Source organism: Triticum aestivum, chromosome 6D (assembly GCF_018294505.1).
Source record: "Triticum aestivum cultivar Chinese Spring chromosome 6D, IWGSC CS RefSeq v2.1, whole genome shotgun sequence".
NCBI lineage: Eukaryota > Viridiplantae > Streptophyta > Magnoliopsida > Poales > Poaceae > Triticum > Triticum aestivum.
This window is the reverse complement of record NC_057811.1, coordinates 47200619-47226385: the sequence shown is the minus strand read 5'-3', so window position 1 is coordinate 47226385 and position 25767 is coordinate 47200619. Positions and strand designations below refer to the sequence as shown.

Genomic DNA, 25767 nt, shown 5'->3' with positions numbered 1-25767 from the left:
AAGGAGGAGACGTCGCTGCTCCGTACGTGTGTTGAACGCGGAGGTGCCGTCTGTTCGGCGCTAGGATCATCGGTGATTTGGATCACGACGAGTACGACTCCATCAACCCCGTTCTCTTGATCGCTTCCGCTCGCGATCTACAAGGGTATGTAGATGCACTCCTCTCTCTCTCGTTGCTAGATGACTCCATAGATTTATCTTGGTGATGCGTAGAAAATTTTGAATTATTGCTACGTTCCCCAATAGTGGCATCATGAGCCAGGTCTATGCGTAGATTCTATGCACGAGTAGAATACAAAGTAGTTGTGGGCGATGATTTGTTCAATTTACTTGCCGTTACTAGTCTTATCTTGATTCGGCGGCATCGTGGGATGAAGCGGCCCGGACCCACCTTACACGTACACTTACGTGAGACAGGTTCCACCGACTGACATGCACTAGTTGCATAAGGTGGCTAGCGGGTGTCTGTCTCTCCCACTTTAGTCGGATCGGATTCGATGAAAAGGGTCCTTATGAAGGGTAAATAGAAATTGGCATATCACGTTGTGGCTTTTGCGTAGGTAAGAAACGTTCTTGCTAGAAACCCATAGCAGCCACATATAACATGCAACAACAATTAGAGGACGTCTAACTTGTTTTTGCAGGGTATGCTATGTGATGTGATATGGCCAAAAGGATGTGATGAATGATATATGTGATGAATGATATATGTGATGTATGTGATGTAATAGGAATCACGACTTGCATGTCGATGAGTATGACAACCTGCAGGAGCCATAGGAGTTGTCTTAATTTATTGTATGACCTGCGTGTCAATGAAAATGCCATGTAATTACATTACTTTATTGCTAACCGTTAGCCATAGTAGTAGAAGTAATAGTTGGCGAGACAACTTCATGAAGACACGATGATGGAGATCATGATGGTGGAGATCATGGTGTCATGCCGGTGACGAAGGTGATCATGCCGCGCCTCAAAGATGGAGATCAAAGGCGCAAGATGATATTGGCCATATCACGTCACTTTATGATTTGCATGTGATGTTTGTCATGTTTACATCTTATTTGCTTAGAACGACTGTAGCATAAATAAGATGATCCCTCACTAAAATTTCAAGAGACGTGTTCCCCCTAACTGTGCACCGTTGCGAAGGTTCGTTGTTTCGAAGCACCACGTGATGATCGGGTGTGATAGATTCTAACGTTCGAATACAACGGGTGTTGACGAGCCTAGCATGTACAGACATGGCCTCGGAACACATGCGAAACACTTAGGTTGACTTGACGAGCCTAGCATGTACAGACATGGCCTCGAAACACAAGAGATCGAAAGGTCGAACATGAGTCGTATAGTAGATGCGATCAACATGGAGATGTTCACCGATGATGACTAGTCCGTCTCACGTGATGATCGGACACGGCCTAGTTTGACTCGGATCATGTATCACTTAGATGACTAGAGGGATGTCTATCTGAGTGGGAGTTCATTAAATAATCAGATGAACTTAATTATCATGAACATAGTCAAAAGGTCTTTGCAAATTATGTCATAGCTTACGCTTTAGTTCTACTGTTTAAGATATGTTCCTAGAGAAAATTTAGTTGAAAGTTGATAGTAGCAATTATGCGGACTGGGTCCGTAAACTGAGGATTGTCCTCATTGCTGCACAGAAGGCTTATGTTCTTAATGCACCGCTCAGTGTGCTGAACCTCAGCGTCGTCTGTAGATGTTGCGAAACATCTGACATACACGTTTTGATGACTATGTGATAGTTCAGTGCGTAATGCTAACGGTTTAGAATTGTGGCACCAAAGACGTTTTGAAACGTCGCAGGACATATGAGATGTTCCGAAGACTGAAATTGGGATTTCAGACTAGTGCCCACGTCAAGAGGTATGAGACCTCTGACAAGTTTCTTAAGCCTGCAGACTAAGGGAGAAAAGCTCAATCATTGAGCATGTGCTCAGATTGTCTGAGTACCACAATCGCTTGAATCGAGTGGGAGTTAATCTTCCAGATGAGATAGTGATGGTTCTCCATAGTCACTGCCACCAAGCTATTAGAGCTTCGTGATGAACTATAACATATCAGGGATAGATATGATGATCCTTGAGCTATTCGCGATGTTTGACACCGTAAAAGTAGAAATCAAATAGGAGCATCAATTGTTGATGGTTAGTAAAACCACTAGTTTCAAGAAGGGCAAGGGCAAAAAAGGGATACTTCATGAAACGGCAAATCATTTGCTGCTCTAGTGAAGAATCCCAAGGTTGAACCCAAACCAGAGACTAAGTGCTTCTGTAATGAGGGAAACAGTCACTGAAGCAGAACTGCCCTAGATACTTGGTAGATGAGAAGGCAGGCAAGGTCGACAGAAGTATATTGGATATACATTATATGAATGTGTACTTTACTAGTACTCCTAGTAGCACCAGGGTATTAGATACCGGTTCGGTTGCTAAGTGTTAGTAACACGAAATAAAAGCTGCGGAATAAACGGAGACTAGCTAAAGGTGAGATGACGATATGTGTTGGAAGTGTTTCCAAGGTTGATGTGATCAAGCATCGCATGTTCCCTCTACCATCGAGATTGGTGTTCAACCTAAATAATTGTTATTTGGTGTTTGCGTTGAGCATAAACATGATTGGATTATGTTTATCGCAATACGGTTATTCATTTAAGGAGAATAATGGTTACTCTGTTTATTTGAATAATACCTTCAATGGTCCTGCACCTAAAATGAATCTCGATCGCAGTGATACACATGTTCGTGCCAAAAGATATAAAATAGTGATGATAGTACCACATACTTGTGGCACTGCCGTTTGAGTCATATTGGTATAGAACGCATGAAGAAGCTCCATGTAGATGGATCTTTGGACTCACTCGTTTTTGAAAGGATTGAGACATGCAAACCATGTCTATTGGTATATATGCATGAAGAAACTCCATGCAGATGGATCGTTTGGACTCACTTGATTTTGAATCACTTGAGACATGCAAATCATACCACATGGGCAAGATGACTGAAAGGCCTCGTTTTCAGTAAGATGGAACAAGAGAGCAACTTGTTGGAAGTAATACATTTGATGTGTGCAGTCCAATGAGTGCTGAGGCACGCAGTGGATATCGATATGTTCTTACTTCACAGATGATTTGAGTAGATGCTGAGTGTATTTACTTGATGAAACACAAGTCTGAATTATTGAAAGGTTCAAGTAATTTCAGAGTGAAGTGGAAGATCGTCGTGACAAGAGGATAAAATGTCTATGATATGATCATAGAGATATCTGAGTTACGAGTTTGGCACACAATTAAGAAATTGTGGAAATTGTTTCACGACTAATACCGCTTGGAGCACCATAGTGTGATGGTGTGTCCGAACATCATAACTGCACCCTATTGGATATGGTGCATACCATGATGTCTCTTATCGAATTACACTATCGTTTATGGGTTAGGCATTAGAGACAACCGCATTCACTTTAAAAGGGGCACCACGCAATTCCGTTGAGACGACACCGTTTAGAGAAACCTAAGTTGTCATTTCTTAAAAGTTTGGGGCTGCGATGCTTATGTGAAAAAGTTTCAGGCTGATAAGCTCGAACCCAAAGCGGATAAATGCATCTTCATAGAATACCCAAAACAGTTGGGTATACCTCCTGTTTCAGATCTGGAAGTTAACAGGTCCTTTCTCGAGAAGAAGTTTCTCTCGAAAGAATTGAGTGGGAGGATGGTGGAGACTTGATGAGGTTATTGAACCACAACTTCATCTAGTGTGTAGCAGGGCACAGGAAGTTGTTCCTGTGGCACCTACACCAATTGAAGTGGAAGCTTATGATAGTGATCATGAAACTTCGGATCAAGTCACTACCAAACCTCGTAGGTCGATAAGGATGCGTACTACTTCAGAGTGGTACATAATCCTGTCTTGAAAGTCATGTTGCTAGACAACAATGAACCTACGAGCTATGGGGAAGCGATGGTGGGCCCGGATTCCGACGAATGGCTCGAGGCCATGAAATCCGAGAGAGGATCCATGTATAAAAGCAAAGTATAGACTTTGGAAGAAATACTTGATGGTCGCAAGGCTATTGGGTGCAGATGGATTTTAAAAGGAAGACAGACAATGATCGTAAGTGTCACCATTAAGAAAGCTCGACTTGTCGTTAAGATGTTTTCCGACAAGTTCAAGGAGTTGACTGCGATGAGACTTTCTCACTCGTAGCGCTGCTAAAGAGTCTGTTGGAATTATATTAGCAGTTACTGCATTATTTATGAAATCTTGCAGATAGGATGTCAAAACATTGTTTCCTCGACGATTTTCTTGAGGAAAGGTTGTATGTGATACAACCATAAGGTTTTGTCAATCCTGAAAGATGCTAACAAGTATGCAAAGCTCCAGCAATCCTCCTAAGGACTGGAGTAAGCATCTCGGAGTTGGAATGTACGCTTTGATGAGATGATCAAAGATTTTGGGTTTATACAAAGTTTGTGAGAAACTTGTATTTCCAAAGAAGTGAGTGGGAGCACTATAGAATTTTAGATGAGTATATGTTGTTAACATATTGTTGATCAGAAATGATTTCTGGAAAGCATCTAGGGTTGTTTGAAAGGAGTTTTTCAAAGGAAGACCTGGATAAAGCTGCTTACATATTGGGCATCAAGATCTATAGAGATAGATCAAGACGCCTGATGATAGTTTCAAAGAACGCACACCTTGACATGATTTTGGAAGAGTTCAAAATAGATCAGCAAAGAAGGAGTTCTTGGCTGTGTTACAAGGTGTGAGTATTGAGTAAGACTCAAGACCTGACCACAGCAGAAGAGACAGAAAGGACGAAGGTCGTCCCCTATGCTTTAGACGTAGGTTCTACAGTATGCTATGCTGTGTACCGCACATGAAGTGTGCCTTGCCATGAGTTGGTCAAGGGGTACAATAGTGATCCGGGAATGGATCACATGACAGCGGTCGAACTTATCCTTAGTATCTAGTGGACTAAGGAATTTTCTCGATTATGGAGGTCAAAAGGAGTTCGTCGTAAAGGGTTACGTTGATGCGAACTTTGACACTAATCCGGATGACTCTGAGTAGTAAACCGGATTCGTATAGTAGAGCAGTTATTTGAAATGGCTCCAACTAGCGCGTGGTAGCATCCACAAGATGACATAGATATTCGTAAAGCACACACGGATCTGAAAGGTTCAGACCCGTTGACTACAACCTCTCTCACAAGCATAACATGATCAAACCAGAACTCATTGAGTGTTAATCACATAGTGATGTGAACTAGATTGTTGACTCTAGTAAACTCTTTGGATGTTAGTCACATGGTGATGTGACCTGTGAGTGTTAATCACATGGTGATGTGAACTAGATTATTGACTCTAGATACCTGTGTGGATACATAGACAACACCATGTCCCTAGTAAGCCTCTAGTTGACTAGCTCGTTGATCAATAGATGGTTACGGTTTCCTGACCATGGACATTGGATGTCGTTGATAATGGGATCACATCATTAGGAGAATGATGTGATGGACAAGACCCAATCCTAAGCCTAGCACAAGATCGTGTAGTTCGTTTACTAAGTGCTTTTCTAATGTCAAGTATCATTTCCTTAGACCATGAGATTGTGCAACTCCCGGATACCGTAGGAATGCTTTGGGTGTACCAAACATCACAACGTAACTGGGTGGCTATAAAGGTGCACTACAGGTATCTCCGAAAGTGTCTGTTGGGTTGGCACAAATCGAGACTGGGATTTGTCACTCCGTGTAAACGGAGAGGTATCTCTGGGCCCACTCGGTAGGACATCATCATAATGTGCACAATGTGACCAAGGAGTTGATCACGGGATGATGTGTTACGGAACGAGTAAAGAGACTTCCCGGTAACGAGATTGAACAAGGTATCGGGATACCGACGATCGAATCTCGGGCAAGTAACATACCGATAGACAAAGGGAATTGTATACGGGATTGATTGAATCCTCGACATCGTGGTTCATCCGATGAGATCATCGACGAGCATGTGGGAGCCAACATGGGTATCCAGATCCCGCTGTTGGTTATTGACCGGAGAGTCGTCTCGGTCATGTCTGCATGTCTCCCGAACCCGTAGGGTCTACACACTTAAGGTTCGGTGACGCTAGGGTTATAGAGATATTAGTATGCGGTAACCCGAAAGTTGTTCGGAGTCCCAGATGAGATACCGGACGTCACGAGGAGTTCCGGAATGGTCCGGAGGTAAAGATTTATATATGGGAAGTCTTATTTTGGTCGCCGGAAAAGTTTCGCACTTTATCGGTATTGTACCGGGAATGCCGAAAGGGGTCCGGGGGTCCACCAGCCCCGGGGTGGCCACATGGGCTGTAGGGGTGTGCGCCTTGGCCTATATGGGCCAAGGGCACCAGCCCCAAGAGGCCCATGCGCCAAGAGATAAGGGAAAGGGAGAGTCCTAAAGGGGAATGGCACCTCCGAGGTGCCTTGGGGAGGATGGACTCCTCCCTGGCCGCACCCTTCCTGGGAGGAAGGGCCAAGGCTGCGCCCCCCATCTCCCTTGGCCCTATATATAGTGGGGGGATGGAGGGCAGCAATATCTAAGCCCTGGCGCCTCCCTCTCCCTCCTGTGACACCTCTTCCTCCCCGCTTGCGCTTGGCGAAGCCCTGCCGGGATCCCGCTACTTCCACCACCACGCCGTCGTGCTGCTGGATCTCCATCAACCTCTCCTCCCCCCTTGCTGGATCAAGAAGGAGGAGACGTCGCTGCTCCGTACGTATGTTGAACGCGGAGGTGCCGTCTGTTCGGCGCTAGGATCATCGGTGATTTGGATCACGACGAGTACGACGCCATCAACCCCGTTCTCTTGAACACTTCCGCTCGCGATCTACAAGGGTATGTAGATGCACTCCTCTCTATCGTTGCTAGATGACTCCATAGATTGATCTTGGTGATGCGTAGAAAATTTTGAATTATTACTACGTTCCCCAACAGAAGGCGGGGCGGCGCCCCCCTTTCCTTCTCCCTCTCCTCCTTCCATTCCCCCTCCTAGTAGGAGTAGGAAAGGGGGAGTCATACTCCTACTAGGAGGAGGACTCCTCCTCCTGGCGCGCCCTACAGGGCCGGCCAGCCTCCCCCCTTGCTCCTTTATATACGGGGGCAGGGGGCACCCCATAACACACAAGTTGATCATTGATCTCTCGTAGCCGTGTGTGGTGCCCCCCTCCACCATAATCCACCTCAGTTATATCGTAGCGGTGCTTAGGCGAAGTCCTGCATCGGTAGCTTCATCAACATCGTCATCACGCCTTCGTGCTGACGAAACTCTCCCTCGAGCTCTACTGGATCATGAGTTCGCGGGACGTCACCGAGCTGAACGTGTGCTGAACACGGAGGTGCCGTACGTTCGGTACTGAGGATCGGTCGATCATGAAGACGTACGACTACATCAACCGTGTTGTCATAACGCTTCCGCTTTCGGTCTACGAGGGTACGTGGACACACTCTCCCCTCTCGTTGCTATGCATCACCATGATCTTGCGTGTGTGTAGGAATTTTTTTGAAATTACTACGTTCCCCAACAGGAACATATCCTAGTCTATCTCATATTTCCTAACTAAACATAATACTCAACATCCCCCCGCAGTCACAACGGTAGCGACGCAGACGGTGAGACTGGAGAAGAATCCGATGGCAAGCCGACGGACACCCGCCCACCCACAGTCGTAACGATCGATGCATCACGAAGTCGTGGCTGGAGTGGCAACCGACGAGGTTGCTCAAGCAAGGCGGTAGCCCTTTGTGCCGTTTATCGATGTAGCTGATAACGTATGTGGTGGAGATGTGGTCGAGGTAGCCGTGCGAAGAATGTCGTGGTCGATGTCGAGTCGGGGTAGCTGGTGTCGAGGAAGTCGCCGTGGAGCCATGGGCGCAAGGGGGCGCCGAGTTAGCATGGGCGCAGTGGTGTCGAAGTACTGGTGCGCCTTGGAGAAGACAGTGTTGACGAGGCGTCGCGCTGGGGTTGCCAAACCCGGGGACACGTCATAGACGGAGGCACGAATCGGTGTTGCCAGCACCAGGCATGCGTAGACGGTCGAAGATGAAGTTGACGAAGCGCCGCACCAGGCTTGCTAGGCCCGGGGACACGTCGTGGACGAAGGCACGCGGCGGTGTTGCCAACACCGGGCATGCATAGACTGGGACTTGCACAAGCTGTACGCCATGTCGAAGAGGTCAGAGAGGCCAGCAGAGAAGGACTCGACGACGGTTGCGGTGCCAATCGGCGCGGGGCCAATGTCACCCGCGGTTGTCGGAGTAGATGAAGCGGTCGGGGTAGATGACGGCGACGCTGGCGACGGGCTGGTGCTTGGACGAAAACGAAGGGGGTGGACGGGCGGCGGCGGCGGCTACGAAGGTAGCAGCGGCGGCGCCCAAAGAAGAGCGGCGGCAGCGGCCTGACGGCGGCGGCGGCTACGTTAGGAGTGCGGCGGCGGTGCTCGAAATAGGCAAAGAACCCTAACAGCGTGACGAAGACCGGCGCAGACGGTGGCGTTCCCGCGCCAAGGAAGACGACATGGCGCATACCACGGGAGGTCAACGCGCGGTGACGGCGGAGCGGACCGCGGGCCACCGCGCTACGGCCCGAAGGGGCGACGCAGCAGCGGCAGGCGGTTCCAGGCGACGGCGGGAAGACCTCTGGGCGGCGGTGGGGACTGCGGGCCGCGACGCTGCGGCCCGAAGGGGCGACACAATGGCGGTTTGCGAGTCGATGCAACCGCGGGGACGGCCTCGGGGCGGCGACGGGGACCGCGTATCGCAGTACTACGGCCCAAAGGGGCGACGCACGAGACGATGCAGCCGCGAGAAGAACCACGGGGCGGCGGCGCTGCGGCCCGACGGGGCGACGCAGCGGCAGCCCAATGCTCGATCGGTGGAGAGGCGCGCTGAACTCGGGGACGATCTTCACGGGACCTGCGGAGGCGTGCGTAACCGACGGGCCAGGTCGGTCGCGCGGCGTAGATGAGGCGGATCGCAGCGGCGAGCGGGTGATCAAGCCGATCGCCCGCGAGGTCGGGGACGCCGCTCGGTGGAGGCGTGGTGGCGACGGAGTCTGAGATGAAGCCGACGATGACGGACAGCGTGGGACGCCGTGCAGACGAGCTTATCAGCACCGGCACTCGTGCTGCCAAAGCAATGCCGGCGCCCGGGCAGCGAGGCCCGAGCGACCAACGGAGCAGCGGCGCCCGAGTTGAGGCAGCCGACGAGCCTGCCACAGCCGTCCCGAAGCAGCTGAGGTCGAGTCCGGCGTGGTAGACCGCCGGACCGCCATGCAGACGCGACGGAGGCGGGTGATGTGGATCGATGGGCGGGCCGGCGCGCGAGCGACATCTATGATTGGACGTCCCATGGCGCAAGGCCGGCGGGTCGGGGCGATGCAGGTGTCCCGGTCGGAGCAGGGCGGTGATGGCCGGCGCAGGGCGACGGGTGGACCGACGCGCGGACGGCGGCTGGCCCTGACGGGCCGCCTCGGCACGTGTGGCCGCCAGGTCGGAGGAGAGGCCGGCTGGTCGTGCCAGGGTAGTAGTAGAGGCGCTCGGGGTCGACGGCGGCGGTGGGCAACGCAAACCGATCAAGAATAGATCGGAAAACCAAAAAGAAACCGCGCGATCAAGATGACCGGCGGGAGAGAGAAAACTCCGGAGCAAGGCTCGGGGAAAAGACTCTCTAGGGCAGCCGGTCAACACGACTGGCGGACGAACCCTAGGTACGGGCGGCGCGGCCCCCGGCAGCGGTCATGGAGGCCGACCGCCCCGGGGGCGGCACGCGGGTGCGGAAGCGGCGGCGGCTAGGGTTTAGGATTGACTTGCGATAGATACCATGTTAGAAGGGAGAGGGAGGATTGGTGGAATAGTTCGTTGTATTGCTTGAGCCTCGTGGGCATATATAGGAGTACATTGTCAACTTGGAGTACAAGACAAGCCCGAACATATCCTAATCTATCTCATATTTCCTAACTAAACATAATACTCAACAAAACCGGTTGAAGATAGCCTGTGCTACCATCTCCTATCGGTTGCACCCAGTAGCCAAATGCTCCAAGGAGCCCATAGGAGTGAGTTGCAACCATGTACGGATCCATGTCGTAGCTCTGAAAATAACCTGCAAAAAGTTTATCACATAAAATCTGTTAAAAATCATATCGTTCCTGCAGTTCCATATAGCCCAAAGAAGTGCGCATATTCCAATCCGAATACTTGACGCAATATCAGGTTTCACTCCATTTAGCCACGTCCCAAACAATGCATCTATACTAACTGGAGGAATAATATTAAAAGCTATATGAATGGACCGCCAAAGTAACTTCGCGAGAGGGTAATCGATGAATAAGTTTGAATTGTTTTGTCGTGAATACAAAAGCAACATCGTGAACTGCCGACCCATCGTCGCTTGAGTAAATTATCTTTGGTAAGGATCACCTGCTTGTGTACAAACCACATGAAAATTTTGATTCGCAAGGGCACCTTCACTTTCCAAATATGTATCGATCTTGGGATTGGGCCAAAGTTAACGAGGTCTAAGTACACAGATTTAACCGAAAACACCCCATTACCCGTTAACTTTCAGTTCAAGGTGTCTCCCTGGTATGAGAGTTGAACGTCCATCAACCTCCGCACCAAGTGTAGCCAGGAATTCCATCTTTCCCCTACTAGAGCCCTCCTGAACTGGATATTCAAAGGTGCCGTTTGCAATACTGTTGCCACGTAATCCTCCTTACGTTGCACGGTATGATACATGGAAGGGTACTGGAGAGCCAGCGGCATGTCGCCTAGCCATGTATCCTCCCAAAACCTTGTTGTCGTTCCGTCCCTAACAACAAATTTCACCCTATGGAAGAAAGTCTCTTTTGTTCTCATGAGTCCCTTCCAAAACGATGAGTTATTAGGTCTTGCGGTAACCTGAGCGAGATTTTTAGAGTGTAAGTATTTATTCCTTAGAATTTGTGCCCACATACCATCCGATTCCTGAGATAGCCTATATAGGTATTTTCTCAAAAGGCATTTATTTGTAATCTCTAGGTTCTCAATCCCAAGACCCCCTGGTCTTTGGGTCGACAAATAATATCCCATCTTGCTAAGCGATATTTTGTCTTAATCTCGTCTGACTTCTAGAAAAAACGAGATCGATAGAAGTCAAGTCTCTTTCGTACCCCTTTAGGTACCTCAAGGAAAGACAGAAGGAACATCAGCATACTAGTTAGCACTGAATTGATCAATACTAGCCATCCTCCATATGACATAAGCTTACCCTTCCAGCAGCTTAGTTTTTTCTCAAATCAACCTTCAATACATTTCCACTAGTTATTAGTTAACTTCCTATGATGGATTGGAATACCTAGATAGCTGAACGGTAATGATCCTAGTTCACAACCGAACAATTGTCGATAATTTTCTTGTTCATCTTTGGCCCTACCAAAGCAAAACAACTCACTCTTGTGAAAGTTGATCTTTAGACCTGACAATTGTCCAAGAGGCAAAATACTAGTTTCATATTCCTCGCCTCAAGGTCATGCTCCATGAATATAATAGTGTCGTCAGCATATTGTAGGATAGAAATGCCCCATCCACCAAATGGGGAACAAGACCACCTACCAGGCCTTTCTCCTTGGCCCGACCTATGAGCACAGTTAACATGTCTGCCACAATGTTGAAGAGAATAGGAGACATCGGGTCTCCTTGTCTTAGGCCTTTATGCATCTAAAAATAATGACCAATGTAATCATCCACCTTAATCCCCACACTACCTTTTTGGACAAAAGAATCCACCTGATTCCTCCATGCCCCATTAAAACCCTTCATGCGCATGGCCTGCTGTAAGAATGTCCATTTGACCTTATCATATGCCTTCTCAAAATCCATTTTGAAGATCACCCCATCTAGTTTCTTCGAATGGATTTCATGTAAAGTTTCGTGTAAGATTACAACCCCTTCTAGGATATGTCTTCGAGGCATAAAAATAGTCTGACTGGGTTGCACCACCGAATGGGCAATCCATGTCAAACTATTAGTGGCTACTTTCGTAAAGATCTTGAAGCTCACACTCAAAAGACAAATTGGCCTGAATTGCTCAATGCGAATTGCTTCCTCTTTCTTTGGCAACAACGTTATCATGCCAAAGTTGAGATGAAACAGTTGCAGATGGCCATTAAAGAAGTCATGAAACATAGGCATATGGTCATCCTTCACAATATGCCAACATTTCTTATAGAATTTTGCCGGAAACCCATCTGGTCCCGGTGCTTTGTTCGGCTTCATCTAAGAGATCGCCTCGAAAACCTCCTTCTAGTAAAAGGCGCAGATAAAATCTCATTCTCATCTGACCGCAATTGAGGTATGTCCCCAACTACAAGCTCATCTAGGGACACCGTCTTGTCTGCCATAGGCCCAAATAATTGCTTGTAATAATTGGAGATATATAACTTGAGATTCTCGTGACCCACAACAGTTCCTTTATCTTGCTCAAGCTGGATGATTTTCTTTTTCCTTTGTTTGCCATTTGCAATCATATGAAAAAAATTGAGTGTTGTCATCCCCTTGGACGACCTTAAGAACCTTAGCGCGTAAGGCCCATTTCATTTCTTCTTCTCTAAGAAGAGCACGCAGTTTCAACTCTGCTTCGGACTAAACAGCTTGTTCTATTTCATCCAGCAGATTCGTTTTCGCTCTCAAGTCCAGTGCCTGAATCAACTGGATAAGCTGTTCTTTCTCTTGTTTATATATCCCGCTTTAATTTCTGGCCCAACCCATACTGGATCTACCTGCAACAGGCTTCTTTCTTAAGCCAGCAAATAAATTCGCTAGTGAAACAAGGTATGAATCAAATAGCATGGAACCGATCTGATGCAATTCCTAGTATTTTATAATCTTGACTATCCATCTATCAACAACACAACATCTCCTGCCAGCACTGAGCAAGAACATCATATCCAGTACATAGGATGTGGATTGATGAAAAGAAAGAATATGTAGCCTTTATGAGGAGTGATGCTAGCTACAACTACCCAAAGATTCTATGAAGACTACACGAGGCAAGACCGGTGCTGGACAAAGCTAGCAGGCCATACCTGCTTTCTTCAAGTTCATCCTAATCTTCTCCGATGCGTCGCCGTCCTCCGTTTGATAGGAACTAGGGTGGAGAATTTTCTGGGTGGGGTGAGTAGTACTGTGCGACCGAAATGCTATTTATAGCCCACGGCAACTACACGAAAGCAGGACACCTGTTGCTGGTACCACCTAAGCAAAGGCAGGTGGATTATATCGGTTTGACATAGGTTGGTTACCCAACCTTCTACACTACCCTGGTTTGTACAATGTCTATCCACTCGTTGCCCAAATATTTTGCAACTAGGCAACATAATACTTTGCTCATATAACTTACCGATGATTTGGTTACAATTTACCGGAAGTCTTGTATATATCTATTCCTTCTCCTTTTACCAATCAAATATCAGATGTATACAAATCATCCGGTAAGTTATATGAGCAAAGTATTCTGTTGCCTAGCTAGAAATTTACAGAAACGTCTCCTTCCTAGCTACAGAAGCATACGGGCCTAACCTACAAGTTGACCTTTGCTAAGCAACGAACAATGCCACACGCACGTGAAAAATCAAATCAGCAAGTAAACTTCAGATACTTCTGTATATAACCGAATAGACAATTAAGTTTCCAATACAAGCATGTGTTTCTAGACCACGTTAGGCAGAACAAAACCACAAATTCACAAGATAATAGAGGGGCCAGCTCCCTCCCGATTACAAACCATTTAACTTGTCTGCAGTGCACTATTATTTGAATCCAAAAGCATCTTTTTGCAGTTTTAACAGGGGTAACTTAAGAAGTACCGGAATTACAGAGGAACTTTAAATTAGATATGTTTATAGTTCTATAATTCTATTCAATATGATGAAAAAAATTAGTGTGTATAGATTACTTTGATTTTGTATTGTACTACTCCCTCTGATCCAAAAAAAATGTTGTGGCTTTAGTTATACTTTAAGTGCACCCCACCTTTATTTTCTTTGGTCCTCCGCCACTGTCCACATTGTTTCTGATACTCACATGACTATACATGATAATTATATGATACCACGATCTGATCATGCGCCAAGCTCCAAATAGACTCGGGTGGAAGGGAAACATACAGGCATTCAGATGTTGGCATGAATTTCGAGTACAGGCTTTCGAAACCCAGGTCATTCAAACGAAGTACCTCATGAACTGCACACCACATGTACATAGGAAATTACAGATAACGACTACAACTACCAAAAAATAGTGGAAAACTGAAACGAGTTAAGTTGTTTGTCTGTTTGAAACGAGATCTATCAAGGGTACCGCATAATAGTTTACGAATTTCAAACCTCAGAACATACTGATAGATTTGTAGCTGTTACAAACTGAATCTGGTAGAAACAACATGAAAAATATATGAGTTGGTCCTAGTAGGAACCAGGGACCAAATTTAATTAGATAGAAGTGATGCTTGAATCATGGTTGACCAGCCCACTACCTCATGCTGGTAGTCAGTAAGATCCATGTTCTTTTAATAGAAACAACATCCAGTTGATTTGACCAATGTTCAAAAAAAAAGTTGATTTGACCATTATTTCAATGAACAAACTAGAAATAGTATAAGTCTCGAAATATGTATGATCTGTATTCAAGATGAAAGCATACGTACCCACCTATATGACCAAGATTTGAGACCCTACAATCTAGGAGAGGACGTACAATACAACTGGGTACATGTATACCGAACTGTACAATACAATTGTGTTTATCACTTGGCACTTCTCCTAAACTGACTGTTCAACCCAACTACTCCCTTCGTTCCTAAATATAAGTCTTCATAGAGATTTTACTATGGACCACATATGAATGTATATAGATGCATTTTTAGAGTGTAGATTGATTTATTTTGCTCCGTATGTAGTCCATAGTGAAATCTCTACAAAGACCTATATTTAGGAACGGAGGGAGTAGTTTAGTTCGTTTTCCAGGAATCCTGGAGCAAAGTTCGCTTCTATTAATGTGCCCAAGCAGCTTCAGATTTTTCAGCTCCCTCTTCATTTACTTACAATAGGGACAAAGTACTATGAATGAGTGGTGCAAACAAGTGGTTCGGAGTATGGGTGTGTTATCGTTTTCTTCCCCTCTTTGGACTCCTTCCTATTGGATTGTCAAACCAATTTTTAAGATTACAGTCCAATTTTACTCGGAAACCATTTTTCTTCAATTTTCGAGGCATTTCAATTGAAAAAATAAGACCACCACAGTTTATTCGAACTGTTTTCCTACACCCCTAATTCCCTAGGACTTTTAGCTAGAGCAACTCCTTAAAACAATTCTCTCAAAATTGAGATTAGATGCTTTCCTGCACTCCAATTCTATAGGACTTTTTAGCAAGAACAGAGTCCTCGGATTTTATTTTATTTTTGTCTACGCGACAACATCATGCAATCAATAAACCTGCCATGGCAAGTTACTCTTAATGAAAGATTGGAATCCCCTTCCAAGAAAAGAAAAAAGAAGAGGAACACAAAAGAAAGTGTGTTGTTTTGTTTGATGTGTTCTGGATCAGTAGCTGTATACCCTTCATAATTTCTGAAAACCTTGAAGATGGTGTGTATATACATGACTGAGTAACAGAGTACATCCAGAAATTAGTGAAGTTTCACCACAAAGACGAACGTTCAAGGATATACAATATATACACATTACGACAGAAGCAAAGTATCAAACGACAATGCAGCAAGAACATACTCCTATTACCAGAATGGCAGCTGCAATGCACCAGGTCTGCTACTGCTTCTCATTGCAGGACAGTTGCCCAAAGGCGTCCCTGATCGCCACTACGGCTGCCAGGTACTTGCTCCTCTGTTGAAGATACATTCGTTCTCTCACCAATCGCTGTGCTGTGTCATCTAACCCGAGCAACCATTGCTGCTCTGAACGATCTTCGACAAACAACCGAGCGACGACCAAGGAGAAAGACTCCGGAGAATGCATCCTGCTGAGCTGCCTAGCCTTGTCTCCCATTAGTTTCCAGCTGAGCTTGTCTGAAAGCATTGTCACGTCCTTCAGGTGCCCTTCCACCTGCTGCATCAGGCACCCCAGGTTACTTGAATCAGGTGAGTCTCTGTCTTTCAGTACCTGGACTCTTGCGATGACATAGGGCTTTGTTCTGACGACCTCCAGGACACGGAACCGGTCACCGCCGACGCACGTCAGGAAGAAGCGGTCATCGACGAGCTTATCGCACTGAACGATATGGACCATGCATCCAACATCGGCCATCCTACTATCTTTCCTGCTGGAGTAGATGATACCAAAGCTGTGACCTTCCTGGAGTAGGAGTGTCTGCATCATGATGCGGTATCTGAACTCAACCGTCTGCAGCTGCAGCGTCTGGCCAGGGAAAACGACCGATTGGTACAGGAGTATGGGGATCTCAGTAGTCTGATGATCCTGATGGGACTGGCCAACCTCGTCGACGCTGCCATGCGGATTGGCTCTGCATTTCAGGACTGGTGAACTCTGAAGGCGATTCTTGGTGGCGATTCTTGCTTGCGGTCTTGAGTGAGGTTTTGGCTGATAAAAGTAAGACTTGGAGTTGGAGGGACTGAAGCTGCAACTGTCTGGCCTTGCTAAACTGGGTGGAGCTTGCAGAGTCTTAAAGGCCATGTACTTGAAGTCCTCTTTCAGTGATGAGCCTGTTAAGATATATCCAAAGACAAAGAAAGTGATGTGTTCAGTAACCCTCTGGCTGCAACACGAGTGCCTTGTACCCAGTTATATGGTTACTGAGCAACCTTCAAACATCAACAAGTAACGGAATTCAATTTCAGATATTAAACACGTGCAACAGGTAAACAAATATTAAATCGACACGCTGAGAAAGATGTTAACACTTTCCTGAAAAGGCATTAACACTCCCATAATTGTAGTGAAAAGGCTCTGTATCAGTTACTGGTGAGTTGGATAAAAGCTTCTACTGTCTCCAAAGAACATCACTCACTAGAGAGTACAATTGTACAAATACCAATCATCTGAAACAAAGTTTATGCTCATGATCCCGGCAGCTGTAAGCCTGTAACTAGAGTTCTAGACCAGCTTGTGATGGAACAGAGTCTGTGAAAGTGCCCCCTAGTAGTACTGTATTTCCTAACAGAAGATAAACGAAGAAAGAAAGAACTAATATAAACCCTGGCTTTCAGAGACGCAGTTCGTGGCACCAGTTTGACCAGATGATCTAGCTGAGGAGGAACACCATGGGGGATGGATAAGACGAGGAAAAGCCGCCGGATCATATCTTCATATCACAGCCAACAAAGGGGAGGAAAAACAAGCCGTACAGGCGGAGAAGAAAGCGATCAACATGCAGGAAGAGGAAGGGATGCAGCGCCGCCGTTTACCTTGTTTGGTCTGTTTTCAGGAGGAGCAGAGCAGCAGATCGGACTCAGCTCGGAGAGGATAGGGGGGGCGGCCGGCAGAGGGGGGAAGAGGATAGAGTGATAGAGCCTGGCACTTATATCAACTCAATATGTTTATCGGATCCAACCAATCTTTGGGTGGTGGCCCCCACGCCGCACCTACCGCTGCCGCCTAGTCGAATTGTTATACTCCCACGATTTCATAATACAGTACATACAGATTTTTTGAAAAGTCAAATCTTAGATCAAGTTTGTGAAGAAAAGATATTAAATTTAAAGTGCCAAACATGTATCATTAGATTTATCATAAGATATAGTTTTAAATTTGTATTTTCAGTATTATATACACAAATTGTTTTTTCTATAAACTTGATTAAATTTTGTAAAATTTAACTTTTAACAAAAAATATATGTACTACATTATGAAACGAAGGTAGTACTCAGCCTGAGATGATTGAATTGATTCTGCCAAAGTGCACATATCACCAATTTTTTTATCGTGTAGCACCCCAACGCACCAGACAACGCTTGTTATACATAACTTCAAGTAGGTAGCTAGCAGCAAGCGAACAACAGTGTGCCGCACATTGTTTCCATCGTACAGCTAGCTAGCACGCCTTTCTCTTGTGGATAAGGAGGGGGATCTGGACCGGAGTGGAGTCTTGCACTTCTCTCCTCGTCGAGACATGATTCAGATAAGATTAGCCAGGCGGCATCACTTGTCGCACACACGCACACGCTTGATCCTTGTTAGCCATCGTGTGTGCGTGGCACTAACAAGAAACAGCTTTGGGGATTCTGCTGGCAGCAACTTCCCGGAGATTCAGAACGGCACTTCCTAGGCATCGACACGCAAAATTACCCATAGTGAGAGTAACATAGATAATAACATCACATGTATCTAGATAAAATAGATGATGTGGTAAACAATAAATGAAGAAAGAAAGGCATGTGGTAACATAGCTAGTTAGTATGAGTAACATCACACATATCAAGGCAAGATAAGTTTATAGCCTAATAAATAAAGTGTTGCATGTTACCGCATATATGTTACTTACCATTATAGAGGTACTAATATAGACTAGTAACATAGGCATGTTACTAGTCTAAGTTACTCCCCATTGTGGCTAGTCTAAGACACCAAATGTTTTTTTCTCGAATGATAAGTGTTACACATGTCGCATGAAGTAATTTTGTCCTCATCTTTTTTATGACTAAAGTTGCCATCTGAAAAGAAAAGACAAATCGTAGGACAGACGCAAATATTTATACATACGCATATACACTCATCATATGAATGCACGTATGTCCCCTATGAACATCTACAGGAAACTGAGCCGGCACATCATTTTAAGATTGACGAAGTCGCCAAAACGTCTTTGTAGTCGACGAAAACATCTCCTCACACTAAATGCACATCACTAAAATACCTAAAATAAATACAGAAAAATGCAAGCACCAATGTCAAATCTAAAACTTGAATTCAGATGGACTAGGATATCACTGTCCTGCTAATCATCCAACCATAGATTGATTCACAGGCACAAAATGTGTTAAAGCATCTCCAACAAGTCTCATTTTCGTAGAAAGATGACACTTCCCATTAATATTCCCCCTAAACTTAGACGCCTCATTTGATACGCCATAGTATAAGAATTTCATGAGATAAGATTCTTATAGAAATTTTTTCTTTAGATCCTTTTTGTTTGTAGGAGTGGATTTTTATTCTTATATAGCATTGGTTCCTGCTCTTCCCATTTCAAAGGAAGAAAAATCATTAGCTCGGATGTAATTGGAAAAAAAATCCTAGCCTACGAACCAAATGACATATCTTTTTCTATATGATTTGACATTTTTTGTAACTTGAAATCCTATCATGCGAACCAAATGACATCACTTTTTCTACATGATTTGACATTTTCCATAACTTTTCTATTCCTATAAACCAAAGAGACCCGAATGAGATCGTTTTCGTCGGCATATGCAGCCATGTACCATGTTCTCGATGAAGCCAGAAGGTTGAGCACAATAGACCGTCTCATGTGAGTCGCCATGAAGGAAGGCATTCTTAATGTCCTGTTGATGGATGGGCCAAGAATTGAACGTGTCGATGCTTAAAACGACTCGAATGGTTGCAAGCTTGACCACCAGACTAAAGGTCTCATCATAATCCACTCCCTCTTGTTATGTAAACATGCGAGCGAGCCATCTCGTTGTGTACCGCGCCATGGACCCATCTGTGTTGAATTTGTGGCAAAAATATCCACTTCCTAGTGAAGGCATTCACACCGGCTGGCCTAAGAACCAAAGACCAAGTCAAAATTTTAATTAAAGCATCAAATTCTTCTATCATTGCTTGTCGCCAATGTGGATCTTTGAGAGCAGACCGGTAGGTAGAAGGGATAGGAGATGTGGGTGACGAGGATTCAGCGGCAAGGATTAATCTACGGGGCATAAAATGTCCTTGTTTGGTGGGGCGGACATATTGTGGGAGTTCTTGGGTGGCTCTACGGGAATTTCATGGCGAGGCAAACGTGGCGAAGGAGTAGAGGGCGGGCGGAAATCGAGGAAGATTGAGTGGGGTTGTGGCCCACGGATCAGTGCGGTCAAGCACGTCAACGGAACACGATCTGGAGGCAGGCGATTGGGGCGTGGAAACGGAGGAATATCCCGACAAATATAGGATAGGGGAGGCAAGCGTGTAGATCGAGGACGGGTTGGTCTCCTGTGCAGTTTGTCCACAGATGGAGCGACACATGGACAAAGTCGGTAGCTGGGCGGATGGTGGGTGGTAGCTGATTGGTGCGGACATAGATGGGGAACTAGGGTGGGGCCCGTACAAGATTGGACGGCGGTTGGATCCAGGAGGATCGCGGTAGGTGGGATAGGAGTTAGTTGATCCGGTGTGAGGGGAAGGTGTGTGGGCGATGGTGGGGGTGGGAAGGGAAACGTTGATTCATCAAAGATAACGTGTCGAGAGACGATCACCCGTCGCAATAGTCAAAACACCTATAGCCCTTATGTTCGAGATGGTAGCCAAGAAAAACACATGGAGTGGATGAAGGATATAATTTGTGGGCGGTGGTGGCATGTAAGTTACGAAAATATAGGAAACCAAATACACAAAGGTGATCATACGAGGGAGGAGTGTAGTGGAGTAGGTAGTATGGCGTAGCACCGATGATGCCCTGAGAAGGACGTCGTTAAGAGGTCGGTGGCGGTGTGGAGAACCTCTACCCAAAAGAGCGTAGGGAGGTTTGCGTGTAGAAGTAATGTGTGAATGACATCATTGGTACTGCGGATCATAAGTTCTACTTTGCCATTTCTGGGCGAGGTGTGGCGCAAGAGAAGAGATAAGTGACATCGTTGGTAGAGAAAAATGTACGGACTGAAGAGCTGACAAACTCACCACCATTATCACATTCCATGCTCCATATAGTAACATTGTATTGCGTGTGAACGAAATATAAGAAACGTTGTATAGTGGTGAACGTGTCAGTTTTGGGGCGTGAAGGAAATGACCATGAAAAATGACTATAGTCATCGAGAATAATAAGATAGTATTGAAAATTAGAAAACCTTACAACCCGAGATGTCCACAAGTCATGGTGAATTAAATCAAATGGTTCATAAGATTTGCTAAACGAGGAAGGAAAAGGGAGTCGGGGCTGGCGGCCTAATTGACGGGCGGTATGGAGTATGTGGGGCTTTATTACATGATGAAAGAAAATCTCTAGCTAAGATAGAAAGAGATTGGGTGCTTGGGTGACCAAGCAGTCGATGCCACAAATCAGAAGTGGTGACGGTGAGAACGGTGCGCTGTGCATGTTATCATCGTGCAAGTAGTAGAGACTCTAAGAGCTGGTGGACATCATGATGACTCTCCGAATGTCAAGATCCTTCACAAGAAAGCCAAATAGGTAAAACTCAATTAAACAAGAATTGTCTTTTGTAAATTGACTAACTGGAATAAGGTTATGAATAATGATTGGGGAGACTAGGAAATTGCATAGACGAAAATTATGAGGGGGAAGTATGGTAGAACCGGTAGCAGTACTAGTTAGATGATTCCCATTGCCAACAATAACAGTAGAAGGATGAAGCTTTAAAGAAGAATTTGACAAGGTAAGGTTGCCAGGGTTTCCCGTCACAAGGGAAGAGGCACCGCTATCAAAGTACCAGTCAGACGCATGGATCTGGTTGGGGAAGCTTGCGTTGCTGTTGTGAGCCACTTGGAGCATTGCCATGTACTGCCACGACGGCGAATAATATGGTACTGGAGGTGGTGGAGAAACTTGCATCGGGTAGACATGAGATCCAGACCAAGGATGCCAGCGGCCTTGGGTGGGACCTATCAACATGGCAATGGGTACCCGCAACCCGCAAAACTAGCAGGTAAAACCCCGATTAGGGTAAGGGTTTGGGGAAATAGATACCCATGGGTTTATAAATGGGGAAAATTATACCCATTGGGTAAGCTGGGTATGATTACATGAAGGCAACCGCTAGCCCGACCCGAAATCCCCTTCCTTTACTCATGTGCATGATCTTGTTTAAATGTGTTGATATTGTTTTGTGAACTTATCATTTTGTCTCTGATTTTTTTGATCTTATTATATAATCTCCTTCATTTGATCATTTCAAAGTAGGGGCTGCATAAGTAACTTCAATAAGAGAAAATTAGAGAAAATTGTGCCCATCTTGTTTGTCTTATAGTTGGTAAAAAGAAGAAAACCGAGTGGGGCAGCAACACTGGCAGACTTTGTTCTTGGCGGTCTCCGTTTCTGGGGTGAAAACCCTAGGTCTTGTACCTGGCAATTGATCATTTCAAAGTAGGGGCTGCATAAGTAACTTCAATAAGAGAAAATTAGAGAAAATTCTGCCCATCTTGTTTGTCTTATAGTTGGAAAAAAGAAGAAAACCGAGTGGGGCAGCAACACTGGCAGACTTTGTTCTTGGCGGTCTCCGTTTCTGGGGTGAAAACCCTAGGTCTTGTACCTGGCAATGGTGGCTTCCTAGTCGTTTCCTTGTTGAAGGCATTGTTTGGAGATTGGACCTTCTCCAGGGTGAAAATCCAGGATCTAACTATGATGGTTGGACCGGACGACGATAGTGTTTGTGCACTATAACCTTCATGAAGGCGTCGTTTCTGGAGAATCCTTTTCGGAGTCTACGTGTTGCCATCACTGGTGGTGCTCTTGCAGCTGTGAGCCTCTCTTTGTTTCGACGGGCCTTTGTTTTTTTTCTCTTCTTATTTTTTTTGGCTGTGTGCATCCGTGATGTCTAGACTTGCTCTGGATATTATGTTGTTGCAGAGGCTGGGTGTAATTGGTATCATCTTGATATTAATATATTCCCTTCATCGAAAAATGTGAATGTTTCTCTAAGAAGTTCACTTTATAGGCTACTCATCCATTAATGTAATTGTACATTGTTTGGTGCCATCTAGTTCATGCTTATTACTATCCTCTTTTGAAAACTAATACCCTTTATTTATTTAATCACACGGCAAATCATGATATATATGTGCTGAAGTGTAAAATGTGGTATAGATGTGTTGAAACTTTAAAGTATACTTGCTGAAATATTCTATATGTATGAAGAAATGCTAAAAAAATACATGATGGAGTGTGAATTGGGTAAGTTGGCTGAGATGGGTATTTTTACCCATGAGTATTACCCGCACCCAACCGAGTACGTGTATGAGAACAATTTAAAACCCAAGGTGCGGGTACGGGCTTGGGTGAATGATATTGAGATTGTTGGAGAATGTAGTATTTCAAAAAAATTGCCTACGATCACGCAAGATCTATCTATGAGAAGCATAGCACCGAGCGAGGAGAGTGTGTCTATGTACCCTCATAGACCGAAAGCGGAAGCGTTTATCAACACGGTTGATGTAGTCGTACGTCTTCACGATCCGACCGATCCTAGCACCGAACGTACGGCACCTCCGTGTTCAGCACACGTTCAGCTCGATGACGTCCCTCGTACTCTTGATCCAGTTGAGGCTGAGGGAGAGTTCCGTCAGCACGAATGCGTGGCGACGGTGATGATGAAGTTACCGGCGCAGGGCTTCGCCTAAGCACTACGACGATATGACCGAGGTGTGTAACTGTGGAGGGGGCACCGCACACGGCTAAAAGATCAACTTGTGTGTTCTAGGGTGCCCCCCTCCCCATGTATATAAAGGAGGGAGGAGGGGAGGGCCGGCCGGCCCCTAGGGCGCGCCCCAAGAGGGCCCCTAGTAGGATTCCACCAAAAGGGAGAGAGGGGGAAGGAAGGATAGGTAGAGAGGGAGAAGGAAAGGGGGACAATTCGTGCCTGCCCTGGCTGCCCTCCTTTCTCTCCAATAAGGCCCATGGTGGCCCATTAGTTCCACCGGAGGTTCCGGTAACCCCTCCGGCAATCCGGTTTTACCCGAAACTATCCGGAACACTTCCGGTGTCCGAATAACATGGTCCAATATATCAATATTTATGTCTCGGCCATTTCGAGACTCCTCGTCATGTCCGTGATCTCATCCGGGACTCCGAACAACCTTCGGTCATCAAATCACATAAACTCATAATACAAATCATCAGCGAACGTTAAGCGTGTGGACCCTACGGGTTCGAGAACTATGTAGACATGACCGAGACACATCTCTGGTCAATAACCAATAGCGGAACCTGTATTCTCATATTGGCTCCTACATATTCTACGAAGATCTTTATCGGTCAAACCGCATAACAACATACGTTGTTCCCTTTGTCATCGGTATGTTACTTGCCCGAGATTCGATCGTCGGTATCACCATACCTAGTTCAATCTCGTTACCGGCAAGTCTCTTTACTCGTTCCGTAATGCATCATCCCACAACTAACTCATTAGTCACATTGCTTGTAAGGATTATAGTGATGTGCATTACCGAGAGGGCCTAGAGATACCTCTGCGACAATCGGAGTGACAAATCCTAATCTCGATCTATGCCAACTCAACAAACACCATCGAAGACACCTGTAGAGCATCTTTATAATCACCCAGTTACGTTGTGACGTTTGATAGCACACTAAGTGTTCCTTCGGTATTCGGGAGTTGCATAATCTCATAGTGATAGGAACATGTATAAGTCACGAAGAAAGCAATAGCAATAAAATAAATGATCATAAGCTAAGCTAACGGATGGGTCTTGTCTATCACATCATTCTCCAATGATGTGATCCCGTTCATCAAATGACAACACATGTCTATGGCTAGGAAACTTAACCATCTTTGCTTAACGAGCTAGTCTAGTAGAGGCTACTCGGGACACTCTGTTTGTCTATGTATTCACACGTGTACTAGGTTTCCGGTTAATACAATTCTAGCATGAATAATAAACATTTATCATCATATGAGGAAATATAAATAACAACTTTATTATTGCCTCTAGGGCATATTTCCTTCAGTCTCCCACTTGCACTAGAGTCAATAATCCAGATTACATAGTAATGATTCTAACACCCATGGAGTCTTGGTGCTGATCATGTTTGCTTGTGAGAGAGGCTTAGTCAACGGGTCTGCGACATTCAGATCCGTATGTATCTTGCAAATCTCTATGTCTCTATGCCAGCCTAATTTTTGGCCCTTTCTTTTTCTTTTGTTTTTCTGAGGTTTTTGCTTGAGTTTTCTTTTTCCGTGGCTTTGTGGTCTGGAAACTGAAGAAGATGCCCTCTTCTTTGTTTCCAGAGTGGCTTGTCATTCCCAAACCCTTCCCTAGACCCTGTCATTTTCATCCTAGCCCAAATCCCAATATCCTTTTTATTGGGAATATTCCTTTTCTATTAAAGGAATAACTCAAATTTGCCCTAGGTTGTGAAGCAACCTTTATTTCCATCACTCCTAAAATTCCCAAATAATTATTATAAATTGTTTGGGTCATATCTTTCTAAAATATGGCAAAATATTTCATTTGTCATTTTTATCATCATGCTCAAATAATTCATTTCCTATTCTGCCCTAAATAGCACATTGTGAAGCAAGTGCTATTTTGCTGTTCCAAATTGACCTCAAACTCCTTGGACACCTTTTCCTGTCCATATCATTGCAACATGCCAAAATGCAACCTCCTTTGCCTAGTAATTATTTAATTATGATTTTCCAAAGTTTTTATCCAGAAAGAAGCTTTGTGAAGGAGGTGCAAGCTAGGCATATCCAAATAAGTTGCCATTTTGCATGATCCCTCACATCATCATATCATAGACCTACACCAAAGTAGAGCTCGTGTCATGCCTCCATGTGAGCTCATCTT

At 45.3% G+C, this 25767-nt stretch overlaps 1 protein-coding gene across 1 annotated transcript; it reads right to left on the bottom strand.

Moving 5' to 3' along the window:
* Positions 1–15643: 15643 nt before the first annotated feature.
* On the bottom strand, positions 15644–17634 carry LOC123143438 (lon protease). Its single transcript, XM_044562368.1, has 2 exons — positions 17478–17634; positions 15644–16775 (listed from the first exon to the last, which is right to left on the bottom strand). The coding sequence occupies exon 2, from the start codon at positions 16744–16746 to the stop codon at positions 15865–15867; it is 882 nt and encodes a 293-aa protein (XP_044418303.1). The 5' UTR covers positions 16747–16775; positions 17478–17634; the 3' UTR covers positions 15644–15864.
* Between the last annotated feature and the right edge of the window lie 8133 nt (positions 17635–25767).